The sequence below is a fragment of the Mytilus edulis genome, chromosome 1, assembly GCF_963676685.1.
Source record: "Mytilus edulis chromosome 1, xbMytEdul2.2, whole genome shotgun sequence".
In the NCBI taxonomy this organism is placed as follows: Eukaryota; Metazoa; Mollusca; class Bivalvia; order Mytilida; family Mytilidae; genus Mytilus; species Mytilus edulis.
This window is the reverse complement of record NC_092344.1, coordinates 65,631,983-65,649,740: the sequence shown is the minus strand read 5'-3', so window position 1 is coordinate 65,649,740 and position 17,758 is coordinate 65,631,983. Positions and strand designations below refer to the sequence as shown.

General features: G+C 30.6%; 1 protein-coding gene across 3 annotated transcripts in view; it reads right to left on the bottom strand.

The window, feature by feature from the left end:
* The window catches only part of LOC139487180 (EGF domain-specific O-linked N-acetylglucosamine transferase-like), a 40,218-nt gene that overhangs the window by 16,648 nt on the left and 5,812 nt on the right, over positions 1-17,758 (bottom strand). For all 3 annotated transcript variants that reach the window (XR_011655811.1, XM_071272149.1, XM_071272150.1), the window contains exons 2-8: positions 16,592-16,772; positions 12,879-12,976; positions 12,301-12,409; positions 8,411-8,511; positions 7,578-7,682; positions 5,767-5,867; positions 3,881-3,984 (exon numbers count right to left, since the gene is read on the bottom strand). Coding sequence is in view for 2 of the 3 variants with exons in the window: in XM_071272149.1 (XP_071128250.1) it covers positions 3,881-3,984; positions 5,767-5,867; positions 7,578-7,682; positions 8,411-8,511; positions 12,301-12,409; positions 12,879-12,976; positions 16,592-16,772 (799 nt within the window). In the remaining variant the exon portion in view is untranslated. The remainder of the gene's footprint in view (positions 1-3,880; positions 3,985-5,766; positions 5,868-7,577; positions 7,683-8,410; positions 8,512-12,300; positions 12,410-12,878; positions 12,977-16,591; positions 16,773-17,758) is intronic.

The window sequence follows — 17,758 nt, the reverse complement described above, 5'->3', positions numbered from 1 at the left end:
TCACATCAAAGAAATCTCGATAAATTAAATCACTCTGAAATATAAATAAATGCCTTCCATGTTACATCAAAGAAATCTCGATAAATTAAATCACTCTGAAATATAAACAAATGTCTTCCATGTTACATCAAAGAAATCTCGATAAATTAAATCACTCTGAAATATAAATAAATGCCTTCCATGTTACATCAAAGAAATCTCGATAAATTAAATCACTCTGAAATATAAACAAATGTCTTCCATGTTACATCAAAGATATCTCGACATATTAAATCACTCTGAAATATAAACAAATGCCTTCCATGTTACATCAAAGAAATCTCGATAAATTAAATCACTCTGAAATATAAACAAATGTCTTCCATGTTACATCAAAGAAATCTCGATAAATTAAATCACTCTGAAATATAAACAAATGCCTTCCATGTTACATCAAAGAAATCTCGATAAATTAAATCACTCTGAAATATAAACAAATGCCTTCCATGTTACATCAAAGAAATCTCGATAAATTAAATCACTCTGAAATATAAACAAATGCCTTCCATGTTACATCAAAGAAATCTCGATAAATTAAATCACTCTGAAATATAAACAAATGCCTTTCATGTTACATCAAAGATATCTCGATAAATTAAATCACTCTGAAATATAAACAAATGCCTTCCATGTTACATCAAAGATATCTCGATAAATTAAATCACTCTGAAATATAAATAAATGTCTTCCATGTTACATCAAAGAAATCTCGATAAATTAAATCACTCTGAAATATAAACAAATGCCTTCCATGTCACATCAAAGAAATCTCGATAAATTAAATCACTCTGAAATATAAATAAATGCCTTCCATGTTACATCAAAGAAATCTCGATAAATTAAATCACTCTGAAATATAAACAAATGCCTTCCATGTTACATCAAAGAAATCTCGATAAATTAAATCACTCTGAAATATAAACAAATGCCTTCCATGTTACATCAAAGATATCTCGATAAATTAAATCACTCTGAAATATAAACAAATGCCTTCCATGTTACATCAAAGATATCTCGATAAATTAAATCACTCTGAAATATAAATAAATGTCTTCCATGTTACATCAAAGAAATCTCGATAAATTAAATCACTCTGAAATATAAACAAATGCCTTCCATGTCACATCAAAGAAATCTCGATAAATTAAATCACTCTGAAATATAAATAAATGCCTTCCATGTTACATCAAAGAAATCTCGATAAATTAAATCACTCTGAAATATAAACAAATGTCTTCCATGTTACATCAAAGAAATCTCGATAAATTAAATCACTCTGAAATATAAATAAATGCCTTCCATGTTACATCAAAGAAATCTCGATAAATTAAATCACTCTGAAATATAAACAAATGTCTTCCATGTTACATCAAAGATATCTCGACATATTAAATCACTCTGAAATATAAACAAATGCCTTCCATGTTACATCAAAGAAATCTCGATAAATTAAATCACTCTGAAATATAAACAAATGTCTTCCATGTTACATCAAAGAAATCTCGATAAATTAAATCACTCTGAAATATAAACAAATGCCTTCCATGTTACATCAAAGAAATCTCGATAAATTAAATCACTCTGAAATATAAACAAATGTCTTCCATGTCACATCAAAGATATCTCGATAAATTAAATCACTCTGAAATATAAACAAATGCCTTCCATGTTACATCAAAGAAATCTCGATAAATTAAATCACTCTGAAATATAAACAAATGTCTTCCATGTTACATCAAAGAAATCTCGACATATTAAATCACTCTGAAATATAAACAAATGTCTTCCATGTCACATCAAAGATATCTCGACATATTAAATCACTCTGAAATATAAATAAATGTCTTCCATGTCACATCAAAGATATCTCGATAAATTAAATCACTCTGAAATATAAATAAATGTCTTCCATGTTACATCAAAGAAATCTCGATAAATTAAATCACTCTGAAATATAAACAAATGCCTTCCATGTTACATCAAAGAAATCTCGATAAATTAAATCACTCTGAAATATAAATAAATGCCTTCCATGTTACATCAAAGAAATCTCGACATATTAAATCACTCTGAAATATAAACAAATGTCTTCCATGTTACATCAAAGATATCTCGATAAATTAAATCACTCTGAAATATAAACAAATGCCTTCCATGTTACATCAAAGAAATCTCGATATATTAAATCACTCTGAAATATAAACAAATGTCTTCCATGTTACATCAAAGAAATCTCGATAAATTAAATCACTCTGAAATATAAATAAATGTCTTCCATGTTACATCAAAGATATCTCGACATATTAAATCACTCTGAAATATAAACAAATGTCTTCCATGTTACATCAAAGATATCTCGATAAATTAAATCACTCTGAAATATAAACAAATGCCTTTCATGTTACATCAAAGAAATCTCGATAAATTAAATCACTCTGAAATATAAACAAATGCCTTTCATGTTACATCAAAGAAATCTCGATAAATTAAATCACTCTGAAATATAAACAAATGCCTTTCATGTTACATCAAAGAAATCTCGATAAATTAAATCACTCTGAAATATAAATAAATGTCTTCCATGTTACATCAAAGATATCTCGATAAATTAAATCACTCTGAAATATAAACAAATGCCTTTCATGTTACATCAAAGAAATCTCGATAAATTAAATCACTCTGAAATATAAACAAATGTCTTCCATGTTACATCAAAGAAATCTCGATAAATTAAATCACTCTGAAATATAAATAAATGTCTTCCATGTTACATCAAAGATATCTCGACATATTAAATCACTCTGAAATATAAACAAATGTCTTCCATGTCACATCAAAGATATCTCGATAAATAAAATCACTCTGAAATATAAATAAATGTCTTCCATGTTACATCAAAGATATCTCGATAAATTAAATCACTCTGAAATATAAACAAATGCCTTTCATGTTACATCAAAGAAATCTCGATAAATTAAATCACTCTGAAATATAAACAAATGCCTTTCATGTTACATCAAAGAAATCTCGATAAATTAAATCACTCTGAAATATAAATAAATGTCTTCCATGTTACATCAAAGATATCTCGACATATTAAATCACTCTGAAATATAAACAAATGTCTTCCATGTTACATCAAAGAAATCTCGATAAATTAAATCACTCTGAAATATAAACAAATGCCTTTCATGTTACATCAAAGAAATCTTGATATACATGATATATTAAAACATTCAGAAATTATAAATCACCTTTAAGGAAAAATCATATACATCAATAATTTTAATGAATGATACAAAAAAAAAGAAGATGTGGTATCAGACAACTATCCACAAAGCATGTTAAGATAAAAGGAAAATAGTGTGAACAATAGCATGACCAAATCATTATTTTACTATAAATACTTGTTTTTTTTATACAAAACTGTAAGTATTGCACTTGGTCATGTTCTTAAACTATCCTTCCAGTAGAATTTCAATTTTTTTTTATAGAGAAGCAAAAAAAAAAAAGGTCAGAAGGAAAACTGTCAAAGAAAAGGACAAAATCTCAATATGCTTTCATAAATCCCAAATCAAAGATGCTTTTTTTTATATTAAAGTCACAATTGAGGATTTGAATTTGCATTGATTGATTGTTGGTTGATTAGCGTCCAGTGGCAAATATTTCATGCATATTCAGGACGAGATATTTGCAACTAAACCTTATACCTCATTGCTAGCTAAAGATGAGCACCAGTTTGATTGGAATTATTTTCTATATGTCCATTATGTTATTCTGCAGATCTAGAGGTCTGCAACTTTTGGCTTTTATATCTTCATACATTGAAGTAAGTACTTACAGTATCCCACATGACTATATATACATCTGTAGAAAATGAGTTGTTTACATGTTGTGCTGCATAAATATTCACAAAATCACAGAAATGATGATAAAGGTTCACTCCTGTAAATGAAAAAAAAATCATATACAGACATGCAACTTTTAACATTTAATATATGTATTAAATTTATATATTACTTTTTATGTATTACTGAAAAATTATTACACCCGGGTTTTCGATATCACAAACTAGTCAAAACATTTACTAAATTTTATCATCGGTATAAAGACATCATTCGTAAATATAGCTCAACATGCAGACTTCTAATACGTTCAGGTATTTCACATCCAATTTTTTATGGTAATATTCTTTATAAAGCACAAAGGTGTCAGTATTCACCTCAGAAACTTACAAAACCTTTGAATAGACTTATTAAGAAGGGATATAATTACGATACTGTTGTAAAGTCATTAAAGATTGCATATTTTGGCGTTAATATTGAGTCACTGATAAGGTCTTTGCATCGGAACTAAACACATTTATTCTAAAAACAGTTGTTGGCTTGACACGGGTTATGTTCTTCTCATATATGTTATGATGGTATGATACTAAACCCCTAACGGGAAGGATTGTGCCTGATGTTCATATGATGAAATCATAATCTTTCAGTCAGTTTAGTTGAAGTCTGGAGCTGGCATGTCAGTTAACTGCTAGTAGTCTGTTGTTATTTATGTATTATTGTCATTTTGTTTATTTTCTTTGGTTACATCTTCTGACATCAGACTCGGATTTCTCTTGAACTGAATTTTAATGTGCGTATTGTTATGCGTTTACTTTACTACATTGGTTAGAGGTATAGGGGGAGGGTTGAGATCTCACAAACATGTTTAACCCCGCCGCATTTTTGCGCCTGTCCCAAGTCAGGAGCCTCTGGCCTTTGTTAGTCTTGTATTATTTTAATTTTAGTTTCTTGTGTACAATTTGGAAATTAGTATGGCGTTCATTTTCACTGGACTAGTATATATTTGTTTAGGGGCCAGCTGAAGGCGGGAATTTCTCGCTACATTGAAGACCTGTTGGTGACCCTCTGCTGTTGTTTTTTATTTGGGCGGGTTGTTGTCTCTTTGACACATTCCCCATTTCCATTCTCAATTTTATGTTGAGCAATATTTTTCCTGTGGTATTTACTTATTACATGTAGTATTGTATGTATATCTTTTTTATATGATGTTTTATTATAGATGTCAATATTGTTAAATTTATTAAACATTTGCATTATTATCTAACACAAATTCATATGTCATATCTGAATTGTGTTTAATATGTAAAAAAAAAAAAGGGAAGGGAAGGAATTTGTTTTTTCAGACTTTCTTCCGATATTTTTTCTGAATAGAATTCCTTTTTAACAACATTTTGTTGATACTTGATAAAGGAATTTGAGTAAACACAAGAAGTTCCACAAGATGCTGAGTTTTAAATTTTAAATTTTAAATTCCTGCATGATAGATACAGACACCAATTTCAAAGATGATAGAACAATTCATAACAGAAAACAGCTTGTATATATAATAGCGCTCCACGGATCCTGCACCAGAAAAAAAATATCTTTAATTAAACATGCCTTCACTTTATTTACCAGTTATATGCAGTTCAGTTTGTCTGAATCCTAAAAATTCTGAAAGGCAATGGAGCCTAAATGAGGATTATTCTTTTTTTAAGAAAAGACCTGCATCATTTTTTATATTTTCTGGTTTGACAAGATCAAGGACTGTTTAAAAATCATTTAGGAAAACATTATAACTTAAAATGGAAAACTACAGCTGAACGCGGAATTATGACATAAGACTTCTACAGAAACATGAAAGACCTTATAATAATCTTTCAAACACTTATCAAATTCATACCTGCATCTAATTTAATGAGTATGGATGGTTTATCTATGATAATATCACATTTATTTTCTGGATGGAATGGTAAGGACGTATAATGTTCTAATTCTGCATACCTGAAACAAGAGAAACATTGTTGAAAAATGATTCTGGTATAAAAAGAAGAGGCTCAACAATTCAGTAATGTCTACAGTGCATACATTGAATTGCTTGGAAGTGTTTTGTTAACCACAGAAAATGGAGTCTTTATAGAACACAATTCCAAGAAATTGAAACTAAAAATGTTTTGGATCATAATTATATAGTCTATGTTTAAAACACAAGGTCAAGCAAATTTCTTCTATTCTCAGGCTGTTAGACTTGCCGATATTTCAAAAGACTTTTTTTTTTTTAAATGTATAGACTGGGAAAAAATTTTGAATGCATATTTTTGTACTGCTACACCACTGTATAACAGTACTTGATACAAGTGGAAAACAGCTTATATATACAATAGAATACAAAACAGCATTTTTAGTAAAGTAATATTTCATCATGAAAAGCACTGTAAGAAAAACCTAGAGGCTCCTAAGAGCCTGTGTCGCTCACCTTGGTCTATGTGCATATTAAACAAAGGACAAAGATGGATTCATGACAAAATTGTGTTTTGGTGATGGTGATGTGTTTGTAGATCCAACTTTACTGAACATTTTTCCTACTTACAATTTTCTCTATCTAAAATAAACTTGGCCCTTTAGTTACCGAGGAAAATATTTTGTAAAAATTTACAAAAATTTACCGAATTAATGAAAATTGGAAAAAACTGACTATAAAGGGCAATGACTCCTTAAGGGGTCAACTGACTATTTAAGTCATGTTGACTCATTTGTAGATCTTACTTAACTGAACATTATTGCTGTTTACAGTTTACCTCTATCTATAATAGCACTCAAGATAATAACCAAAAACGGCAAAATTTCTTTAAGAATTACCAAATAGGGGGCAGCAACCCTACAACCAGTTGTCCAATTCATTTGAAAATTTCAGGGCAGATAGATATCGACTTGATAAACAGTTTACTACCTTTCAGATTTGCTCTAAATGCTTTGGTTTCAGAGATATAAGCCAAAATCTACATTTTACCCCTATGTTCTATTTGTAGCCATGGTGGCCATCTTGAATGGTTGGCTGGGTCACCGCACACACTTTTTAAACAAGATACCCTAATAATGATTGTGTTTAAGTTTGGTAAAATTTTGCCCAGTAGTTTCAGAGAAGAAGATTTTTGTAAAAGATTACAAAAATTTACGAAAATTGGTAAAAAATGACTATAAAAGTCAATTACTCCTTAAGGAGTCAACTGACCGTTTTGGTCATGTTGACCTATTTGTAGATCTTACTTTGCTGAAAATTATTGCTGTTTACGGTTTATCTCTATCTAAAATAATATTCAAGATAATAACCAAAAATGGCAAAATTTCCTTAAAATTACCAATTTAGGGGCAGCAACCCAACAAGTTGTCTGATTCATCTGAAAATGTCAGGGCAGATAGATATCAACTTGATAAACAATTTTACTAAATGCCAGATTTGCTTTGGTTTCAGAGTTATAAGCCAAAATCTACATTTTCCCCTATGTTCTATTTTTAGCCATGGCGGCCATCTTGGTTGGTAGGCCGGGTCACAGGACAAAAACTAGATACCCCAATAATGATTGTGGCTAAGTATGGTTAAATCCCAGCAGTTTCAGAGGAGAAAATTTTTGTAAAAGTTTACGGACGTCGGATGCCAAGTGATGAGAAAAGATCACTTGGACCTTTGGGCCAGGTGAGCTAAAAACATTTTACCATGATTGTAAGGGACTTTTATGTTCACTTTGGTCTCTCAGTAGAGCTTGGTTCAATTTACACTTTCCCCCTATCTCTCCATCTTTGAACACATCTTCACGAAATCTGAAAAATGAAACACGAACATTTAATTATCAATAACATGAATAACAAAATGTTTTTGAAAACCCTTTCTTTACTTTTTCTATTAAAAGAATTTTTTGCAACCTCAACTTGTTTGATTGCTGTCTATCTGATATTTGTATTAATTAATGTCAATATCAATGTCAGCAAAAATAATGCATTAATGTCTGTGAATGAAAGAAAAAAAGTTATTTTTACAGTAGAATTGTAATAGAGTATAGGCATGATCTTATTGCTTGCTATTCAGTGTGAGCCAAACCTCCCTCTTGAGGACCGTACTTTGACCTATAATGGTTTACTTTTATAAACTGTGACTTGGTTGGAGAGCTGTCTCATTGGCAAACATCTTCTTATATCTATGATAGGAAGAAGAAATTATATTAAGGAAAACCATTCATTTAATTTATATATTTTTAAAGCTCAGTTTGTGTTTACCATTTAAAATGGGTGACACATATTGATATGAATCTGCTTACCCTTCCATGGTGCATGAAACCAGCATAGTTTTTGCAGGTTTCATCTTTAAAACTATTTATATTTTTTATGTTATATTTTGTTGACTGGTGTTGTTTTTTTCCATTTGATTCTGCTTTTGGTATTTTTCAACTTTTCAAACATATATCACTGTCTCAGTTTAAATTCATTTAATTTCAAATTGTGTAAATTAATCCACCTCATTTACCAATTTTAATTACTTTTAGAATATCTACCTTTCATTTCCCTGTTTCAGATGAGCATCGGTAAAATCTAGAAAGATGTTTCTAGCTCTACAGTAACGTGTGTATCTACAGCATTCTAACAGAGAATCCTCCTGAAATTGACACAATACCAAACATAAGTATTTTTATTGAAGATGCTTTTTTATTTTTAATTTTTTTATGAAAGTAAAGACTTTTGTGTCTGTGCAAAATCTGTAATTAAGGCCAAGTTCAGATGGAACTAGAGTTCTGACTAGAGTTCCATATGAACGGTAAATAATTTTGAAGAGTAAGGTCTCTAGATTACCGGAAGTACAAAGCCCCTACTCTGAATATGTTTACATTCAAATTTGATTGGATTGACATCATAACATCCAGGATATCGAGTCGATCTCTAGGAACCCTGCCACAATCCAATCATAACAGGTGTTATATATGACCATGTCAATTCAATCTACTCTAGATATCCATCCGAACTTGGCCTTATTGTCATTGGTTGCTGTCTCCAATACCGGTTACTGTTTTTCATTTATTGTTGTACATGTAGTATAAATTAGGACGCTGGTTTTCGCTTTGAATTGTTAGCCATTTTGTTATATAAAGCTCACTGAAAGGTATGGGTTTGTTCATTGTTGAAGGCCATACAGTTACCATTAATGTCAATTAGTCATTACTTGTCTTATCCACAATAACATCACATCTCAATATATTCAAACTAGTATTTTCTGGGTTAAATGTTATTGAAAACATTGGATCAAGGTAAATCATACCCCTTTCAATACTGGTATTTTCAGTAATTTGAATTCAAGACCATGAAGACAGAGCAAAGTTTTAATTAAAAAATTTCTTAGCCCTGATTTAGCAAAAAACAATAATATATCATATTAAAAAGGGGGATGCTGATTGCGTAAGTAAAAATAAAAGCATGTGTTCTACTTGTTAAAGAAACTTTGTAACTGGATTATTAATTTATTCATTTAATCTGAATTATCATAAGCATTTGCGAAAACTTAGTTAAATAATTCGACAAATGAATCGTCTATCTTCAGATAATATTCTCCTGTCTGGTTTGTTGATCTACCTGAACAAGCTCAGGTACAAGTGATTAGCGATCTTAATCCGGATGTCCCTCAGGCGTTATAACTGTATTGGATTATACTATAAACAAAAAAAAGCTCGAGGGTTATGTAATTACATGCACTTGATTATAATTGCTAAAAAAATGGCATCAGGCTATAAAAACGTTCACAGTTTTGAACGATGGCGGACGAAATTGAACGATGGCGCGAGTCATTTGACGATGGCGCGAGTCATTTGACGATGGCGCAAGACATTTGAACGATGGCGGGGCGCCATCGTTAAACAGGCCATGGAGATCCCTGAATTATGTCACAATTTTTTTAAACATTTATAGGGTAATGGGAAGTGGGAAATTATATGATAATAGATTCCATAGGCTGAATTAATGTAAATACCCATGTTTTTGTCAATAAATTGGGTGAAAATCTTAAATGTCACAAAAAATGTATCATCTTGGTTAAGATCACATGAATTTCAAACTTTTGAAAATAGGTCATAGATATGAAAGGCCAGGCCTGCTTACACATTTTCATGAATCTATAAATAGACTTAACATAAAAATTGTAAAAAAATTCAAAAAATCTGAGTTTGCAAGCATTTGACCAAATGGTAGCAGAGACCTATTTAAACAATGTTTAGCTTAATTTCTGTATGTGGATGTTACTAGTATTGTGTTCATAATATGAGGTTAATGTAAATTAATATATATACATTCAGCATTTTGTAGACAGAAATCAGTAGGAGTATAAGGATATTTTTACACAATTTATTTACTCTTTATCAAGCTTAAGGATGCTGAATGTCACTGACACAGTTCTAACAATAACACAATATTAAAGGTCTTTGAGCTTTAAAACAGAAAGTATATCACCTCATAAAGGTTAAAGACCACATGGTCAGGATTATAATTTTTTTCATTTAAAAAAATGCATAAGTATTTTTACAAAATTTATTACCCTTTTATAACCAGGTGCTCCGCAGGAGAAGAAGTTGAACCCTGAACAGTTAGGGCAAGTATGGACACAACAGTCAAGCTTGATACAGCTCTGAATTTGGATTGCGATAAAATTTTTGACATATTAGTTTCTGACACAAAACAAATGTCAAGATCTTACAAATCTAGTGCGCAATATTGTGCAATTAAAGATACATACCCATGTTTTAGAATTACCTCCCTTACACTGCTTTTAAATTGTCTTAATTGTCCATTGACCAGAAATACCTAGTTTTTCTCTATTTTGCCCCTAATTCTGAAACATTTTGAGTCATAACCCCCCAAAGTCAATACTAGCCATCCCTTCATGGTATGGAAACTTGTGGTTTAATTTCAGAGAAATTCATAAACTTAAAGTTCTTGTTTGAAAACTACAAAAATAATAATTTTGGGCCCCCTATTTGGCCCCTAATTCCTAAACTATTGGGACCATAACCCCCAAAATCAATTCCAACCTTCCTTTAGTGGTATTGAACCTTCTTGTAAAAATTTATAGAGATCCATATACTTAAACACAAGTTATTGTCTGTAAAGTAGAAAAATGCTTCTTTTTGGCCCCTTATTCCTACATATTCAGAAAAATTAACCCCAAAATTGAATCCAAGCCTTCCCTGTGTTATATGGAAACTTGTGGTACAATGTCAGAAAGATCCATACAGTTATACACAAGTTATTGTCTTAAAACTAGAAAATGCTTGTTTTGGCCCCATTTTGGCCCTTAATTCCTAGACTGTATTCCAAATCACCCCTTAAAATAAATCCGAACCTTCTACTTATGGTATTAAACATTGTGGTACAATTTCAGAACAATTGAAATACTAATACATAACTTTTTGTCCTGAAACTAGATTAATTCTGTTTTTGGCCCCTTTGGGCCCCTAATTCCTAAACCTTTGGGACCATAACCCCCATAAGCAATCTCAAGCTTCCTTTTAGGGTTATAAACATTGTGTTTAAATTTTATTGATTTCCTAAAGTTATTCTTCGGAAACAATCTGTCTTCAGACAACGCTGACGAAGACGACAACGCAGACGACCTGATACCAATATACGACCAAAAGACCAATTTTTTTTTTTATTTTTACGGTCGTATAAAAACTGTTGAATGTTACTGACACTGTTTTAACAATGACATATTATTAAAGGTCTTGAAGCTTTGAAACAGAAACTGTCAGCATTCTTCTGACCTACTTTTTTGTTCATCCTACAGTGAGAAGAATGGTTGACCTTTAAGTGAATAGAATGGTTGACCTTTCAGTGAGAAGAATGGTTGACCTTTTAATGAAAAAATGATTGATCTTTCAGAGACCTATTGTTGAATTTTCAGTAAGAAAAATGATTGACCTTTCAATAAGAGTTAGTGTTGTTTAGGGTTGAACTTTCAGTGAGAATAAGGGTTGATTAGGGTTGACCTTTCAGTGTCATCAGAGCAGGATTGTTGACCTTTCACTTAGAGAGATGAGAGAACTTGTCACTTAAATATTAACACATTTAATTCAGTTAATGTGAATCTAGAGAATTCATGATTATTGAATGTGAAACTGTTGTGAATATTATATATTGAAGGTCTATAACATCCAATACATTCACTGTTCATTATTATAAGTTGGATACCAAATTTGTGTATTTTGTGGGTACAGGTGAAAAACGAATATAATTGATCAACAATGACAAATTTACAACAGGCCTGTATGCAGACATTGACAAAACCACAAAACTAAATATGTAAAAACAAGATATCCCTTTATCCAAGTCAACCCTATTTAGATGTAAATTCTACTTATAATGACCTAAAATTCAAGCCACAATATTTACCGAAAGTCAGTACCTCACTTTCAGGCTGACAAATAACTTTGAGCTCATTTCTTCTTTCTTTCATGTAACCAAAGTCTGCTGCCTTCCAAAACTCATGTACCTGAGTTGCTTTATCTTTTGCCCTGGACAAAAGTAAAAATATGATGAACAGTTTCTTAAGGTACCAGTATTGTACAGTTTCGTATGATACCAGTAATGCCTCTTAACCTTCTATTAAAAATATTAATCACAGTATACCCATTATAACTAAAGGTTCATTTGTGAGAATAATTTTAAAGGACTTTTGTGGGTGAAGGTCAACCACAAACCTAAATGTTTAAAAATATTTCTTCAGGTTTGTATACAGACTTCCACAAAATCACATTTCAAATATCCATGAAAAAAGCAATTGTAGCTCAAACCCTGGGATTTTATCTACTTAAAAATAAAATTAAATCACAATTACTTTGCTAATTTAATGTACATGATGTAATTGATTACGTTACAATTACACCTTAATTCAAATGTGATTGATTAAAATGTTCATTACATTACTTTTCTTCAAACTAAGAAACATATTAGTAATCTGATGTCACTGAAGTTTCTACCTACCATCCTCGACTTCCACCTGGACAAGACGGTGCAATCATTCTCTGATTTAAGGGACATTTCTCCTCATATCCCCAGCACTTCTGAATCGATAAACTGTCCTAAAACATACCAGATCACAAATTAATTTGTTATTTACATTGTAAAAAAAAAATTAACAAATAAACAAGAAAGCAAACTGTGAAAAGTATATATATCCCAAAAATAAAAAAAGAGGCTGATTTGGTACTGGCACAAAAATGTGGTGTAGTTAAACCAGTGCTAGGTGTATGTCTGTGATATGTACAGAACTCAATAATACAAAATATCTTATCATTCCTCAAACAGAAGCTCAGCAAAAAATCCTCAGTTGGTACATGTATAATAAATTATAAGTTGTAAACAGTATTTCAAACAGGACTAAGTGACTGCTTGACAGATCTGAAATTAAATCTTTGTTTTTTTAAAATGCACACAAAAAAAAACTCAATTTATCATGTTTATTGAATACATACAAAATTTTTAATAAAACATTAATAATTACAAACTGATTATTTGTAATGGAAATGACAGACAGACGGAGAGACAAAGACATAGCAAAAGCAATACTCCAAGTACTCTAATTTACACTAACATTGAGATATTTTTGTATTTGAATGTCTGATAGTAATACTAATACTTTTCCCACATATAGAATTAATATTTGAATATTTTTGTAAAATCTATTATTTTGTAATAGATTTTTCACATAGATTTTTTTACTGTATGCATTTTATTTACATGATTTATGTACATGTCTCCAAGTAAAATAACAAATTGTCTTACAGCTAATTTCCTAATGCATGTAGAACAAAACTTTGGTTGGCTTGCTTGCTTTGTTTGTATAACTGTTTATTCAAGCTTTGTAAATAAGATTGACATCTTTAAACAATTTATATAGGCATAGTTTAACCTGTATATATCATATTTGAATTTAATTGGGTTTTATTCTAATGATTGTACAATATACAAACAAAGCAAGCAAGCTAACCAAAGTTTTGTTTTACATGCAGTACTCCAGTAGGAAATAAGCTGTAACCGCCATGAGTAATTAAGCCAATACTGTCAATAATAACCATGAACCCTTGAGAGGAACTAGTAGCAGTAGACATATCAAACTTTATTGATATTAACTCATTGCTCAGTCAGTGCTATTTATATGGTACCAAAAAAAAAAACCACATAACAGCGACAATGACCTTTTTGTTGTTAATAATTTACTGATTACCATCATATACATATATGTGTATCAAATTATGAGAAATTGTTATTTAAAACCAAATTCCATGTAAAAAAGGCCAATTTCTACTGGGTTTTTTTTAAGTCTAGGTACATTATAAGCACATGCAAGGACAAAAATTGTCTTTAAATTGTAACATTCAGTTTATTAAAAAAAATCTTTTCTGAATTGAACATGAGCTACAATGTACATGTTTACCTAGGCCTAAATGGTGGTTGAAATCCTGAAGAATTTGAATACATTCACTAAAATTTTTATTTTTGGCTGACTTTGGAAGTGAATGTCATTCTTAATCACTTTCTCACTTGCATCAACTTTACATGCCTCTCAACAAGTTTTTTACTTAAAATTTTGGGCAAAATATAGCCCTTTTTTTTAACAACTTCTTTTGCATTTTCAAATGAAATAAAGGGTCTTCTAATTAAGAGAAAGCAAAAAATTAAACAATTTACGTAGAAAATAAACCATCATCTGTAACCATGTAACATAAACCTCCAAGGGTTGATTGGGGCTAATCAAATTTTGTTATTTATTCCTTGGATTCTATCATCAAGCAGCTTAATTTACCCTTAATAATAAAGAGCGGCATTCAATTAGCTATGCAGTGTGTACAAATACCAACCAGAATTGGGTTTTAAAGTAAGATGCCTTGTGTATGACTCTTTGATGAGTCTTTAACATAGCAGAATGACTACAGGTGTCTGTCCAAGATACCGTTAATGTCTGTCCAAGATACCCTTACTTTATAGTGGCAACGTCTGTCCAAGATACCCTTACTTTATAGTGGCAACGTCTGTCCAAGATACCCTTACTTTATAGTGGCAACGTCTGTCCAAGATACCCTTAATTTATAGTAGCAACGTCTGTCCAAAATACCCTTACTTTATAGTGGCAATGTCTGTCCAAGATACCCTTACTTTATAGTGGCAATGTCTGTCCAAGATACCCTTACTTTATAGTGGCAATGAATTTTCCGTCTTTTATACAATTGTATAAATAAAGGCAACAGTAGTATATCGCTGTTCAAAACTCATAAATCCATGGACAAAAAACAAAATCGGGGCAACAAACCAAAACCGAGGGAAACGCATCAAATATAAGAGGAGAACAACGACACAACACCAAAATGCAACACACACACAGAAACGGACCAAGCACTGTATAAATTATAACATTGTATAAATTGTTAATTTCTTTTCCTCTTGACTATGAATGAGGTATTTGCCAAACAGCAATCAATCAATCTTAAAAATAATTTTTCACATAACTCATTTCACGCATTTCAGGAACATGATGATGATTGAAGGGATTATGCTTTCAAAATGTTTTAAAGAGCTCCTTAATTGAAATACATAAATGGGCAGTTTTCCCGTTTGAATGGTTTTACACTAGTAATTTTTGGGACCCTTTATAACTTGCTGTTTGGTGTGACCCAAGGCTCCATGGTGAAGGCTGTACCTTGATCTATAATGGTTTACTTTTATAAATTGTTACTTAGATGGAGAGTTATCCGATTTGCACTCATACCACATCTTCCTATATCTATTTGATCAAACCACTTGATAAATCAAAAATCTTTAAACATTTTTTTTTTATCTGAGCCCTTTTCAACATTCTTCTTTGAGAGGGAAAATTTTGTGAACAAAAATACAGTAATATGGGGAGAATGATTTTTCTCTTGATATGAAGACTTACAAAAATTTATATGAACAAATTCAAAGACCCAAACACTACATTGTATGTAATTAACGGACTTTTCATGTATATTTTTAGTATCAATTTATGGAATTCAAAATAAAAATTCATCAAATTATTTCTTTTCTGTCTAAAAGGTCTCAATTAGAAACAACCGACATACATGGATAATAAAATAAACAATTAGTCATATTATGACAAGTTTTGTTATCAATAGAAATAACCTCTCATTGACCTGACAATGTTTATATCTGAACTCGTTATAACCTTTTACACCTACATAAACCGGAATTTAAAGGTAAAATCAATGTACATGTATTATTAGATTATGACCTTATTTTAGGATAAGATTTATAGGGATAATCTGTAATCTGGAAAAAGTCTTACACTCTATAATTTGTGACCTAGCTCTGCTGATGTTTTTTTTCCCCTTCTATTCAATATTTTCATCATCAATACGAGCATCAATATGAAAATATATGAGGTAATAAAATATATAACAGATTATACATGTTTTTTTAATATTCATGATATTACCTCATTAAAATTTGAAACCCGTTTCCATGGCAAAGATTATGCATCTACATGCTATAATAATTAAAGCATTAATAAATAGGATTTGAATGCATGATACTAGCTAGATATAGGTATACTGCATGTACTGAAACAACCTGTAAATCTATTCCAAATTTAATTAGAAATTAAGTCAATTAACATTGCCAAACAATTTTTATAATTAAAATTTTTTTAAATAAGGACTCACCTGAAATGGACATTTTTCATCTCTTTTGCATTCTTCTTTAATATCAGGATTATTGTTGAAAAAATAAGGAATGTGTTCCTTGGGTAGATTTAACGTATTCCAGCTAAAACAGATCACTGTGTCGACTGTTAAGATGAACAAGTATATACAATTCTTTAGATCTACATCATGACTTTTCATCCTAGAAGAAATATATGGTACATGTGTATTTTTAATCACTTTAACTAAGAAATGTGTACAATTACATCAAATTGTGATTTTATAGGCAAACACATGGTTATTGCTGCATTAGCAAATTCTATTATTTAGTAAGGTGCATTTTAAGGAGTTAAAGTCAAACTTTTTATAATATAGGTTGCAACAAACTAAAGATAGATATTAGTAATTTAATTTTTTAAATTTGGCTGTATAAATTTTAAAAAAAGAAACGTCATATTTCTTTAAATACAAAAGTGATTTTTTTAATAAATGGGGGTGAAAAGAGGGTAAAATAAATCAAAGTACCCTTATTCAACCCTCTTTCAATGATAAATGTTATGCCTTTGTCTTGGAGCTATCTCGATAAGTAATAAGTAATGTCTCCGTAAGAATTATGACTCAAATGCAGAATTATATTACTACTATTATGATGATCATAAATACTGAGAAAAAGCTCAAGGCAAGAAGTGGTTCAACTATCTTTCTGAAGTTTGGTGATTTAAAACTTAAACTTTTAGAAGCATGTAACATAAAATATTCTGCAAATTACTGTGAGCAATTTAAAGTACGTTTATATGCACTGTAACTAGAGTGAAATGTCTTTCTTATAATTAAAATGTGTTTTATGGACAGCTTGTGGTGCATGTTAGGCCAAGTAAATAACGTGTCTGGTTCTGGATAAAATTATACTTTGTACGAGATTACTGACGTCCACATCTATTTTGCTAGACAAGCTGGACATCCAACGGCCCCTAGCTTGTCTGGCAAAACAGCCTTTAATTTTGGACACAGAGTAATCTCAGACTAAATTCTTTCATGGTATATGTCCTTTACACTATAAGACTATAACTATTAAAAGACTTTTTTTTTAACCAACTCTTGCATTTGGTCCTTTCTAGCCAATTCATAAGGGATTGATTTTGATGATTCACAACGCTTTAAAATCCTATTATTTAGCCACCTGTAAAA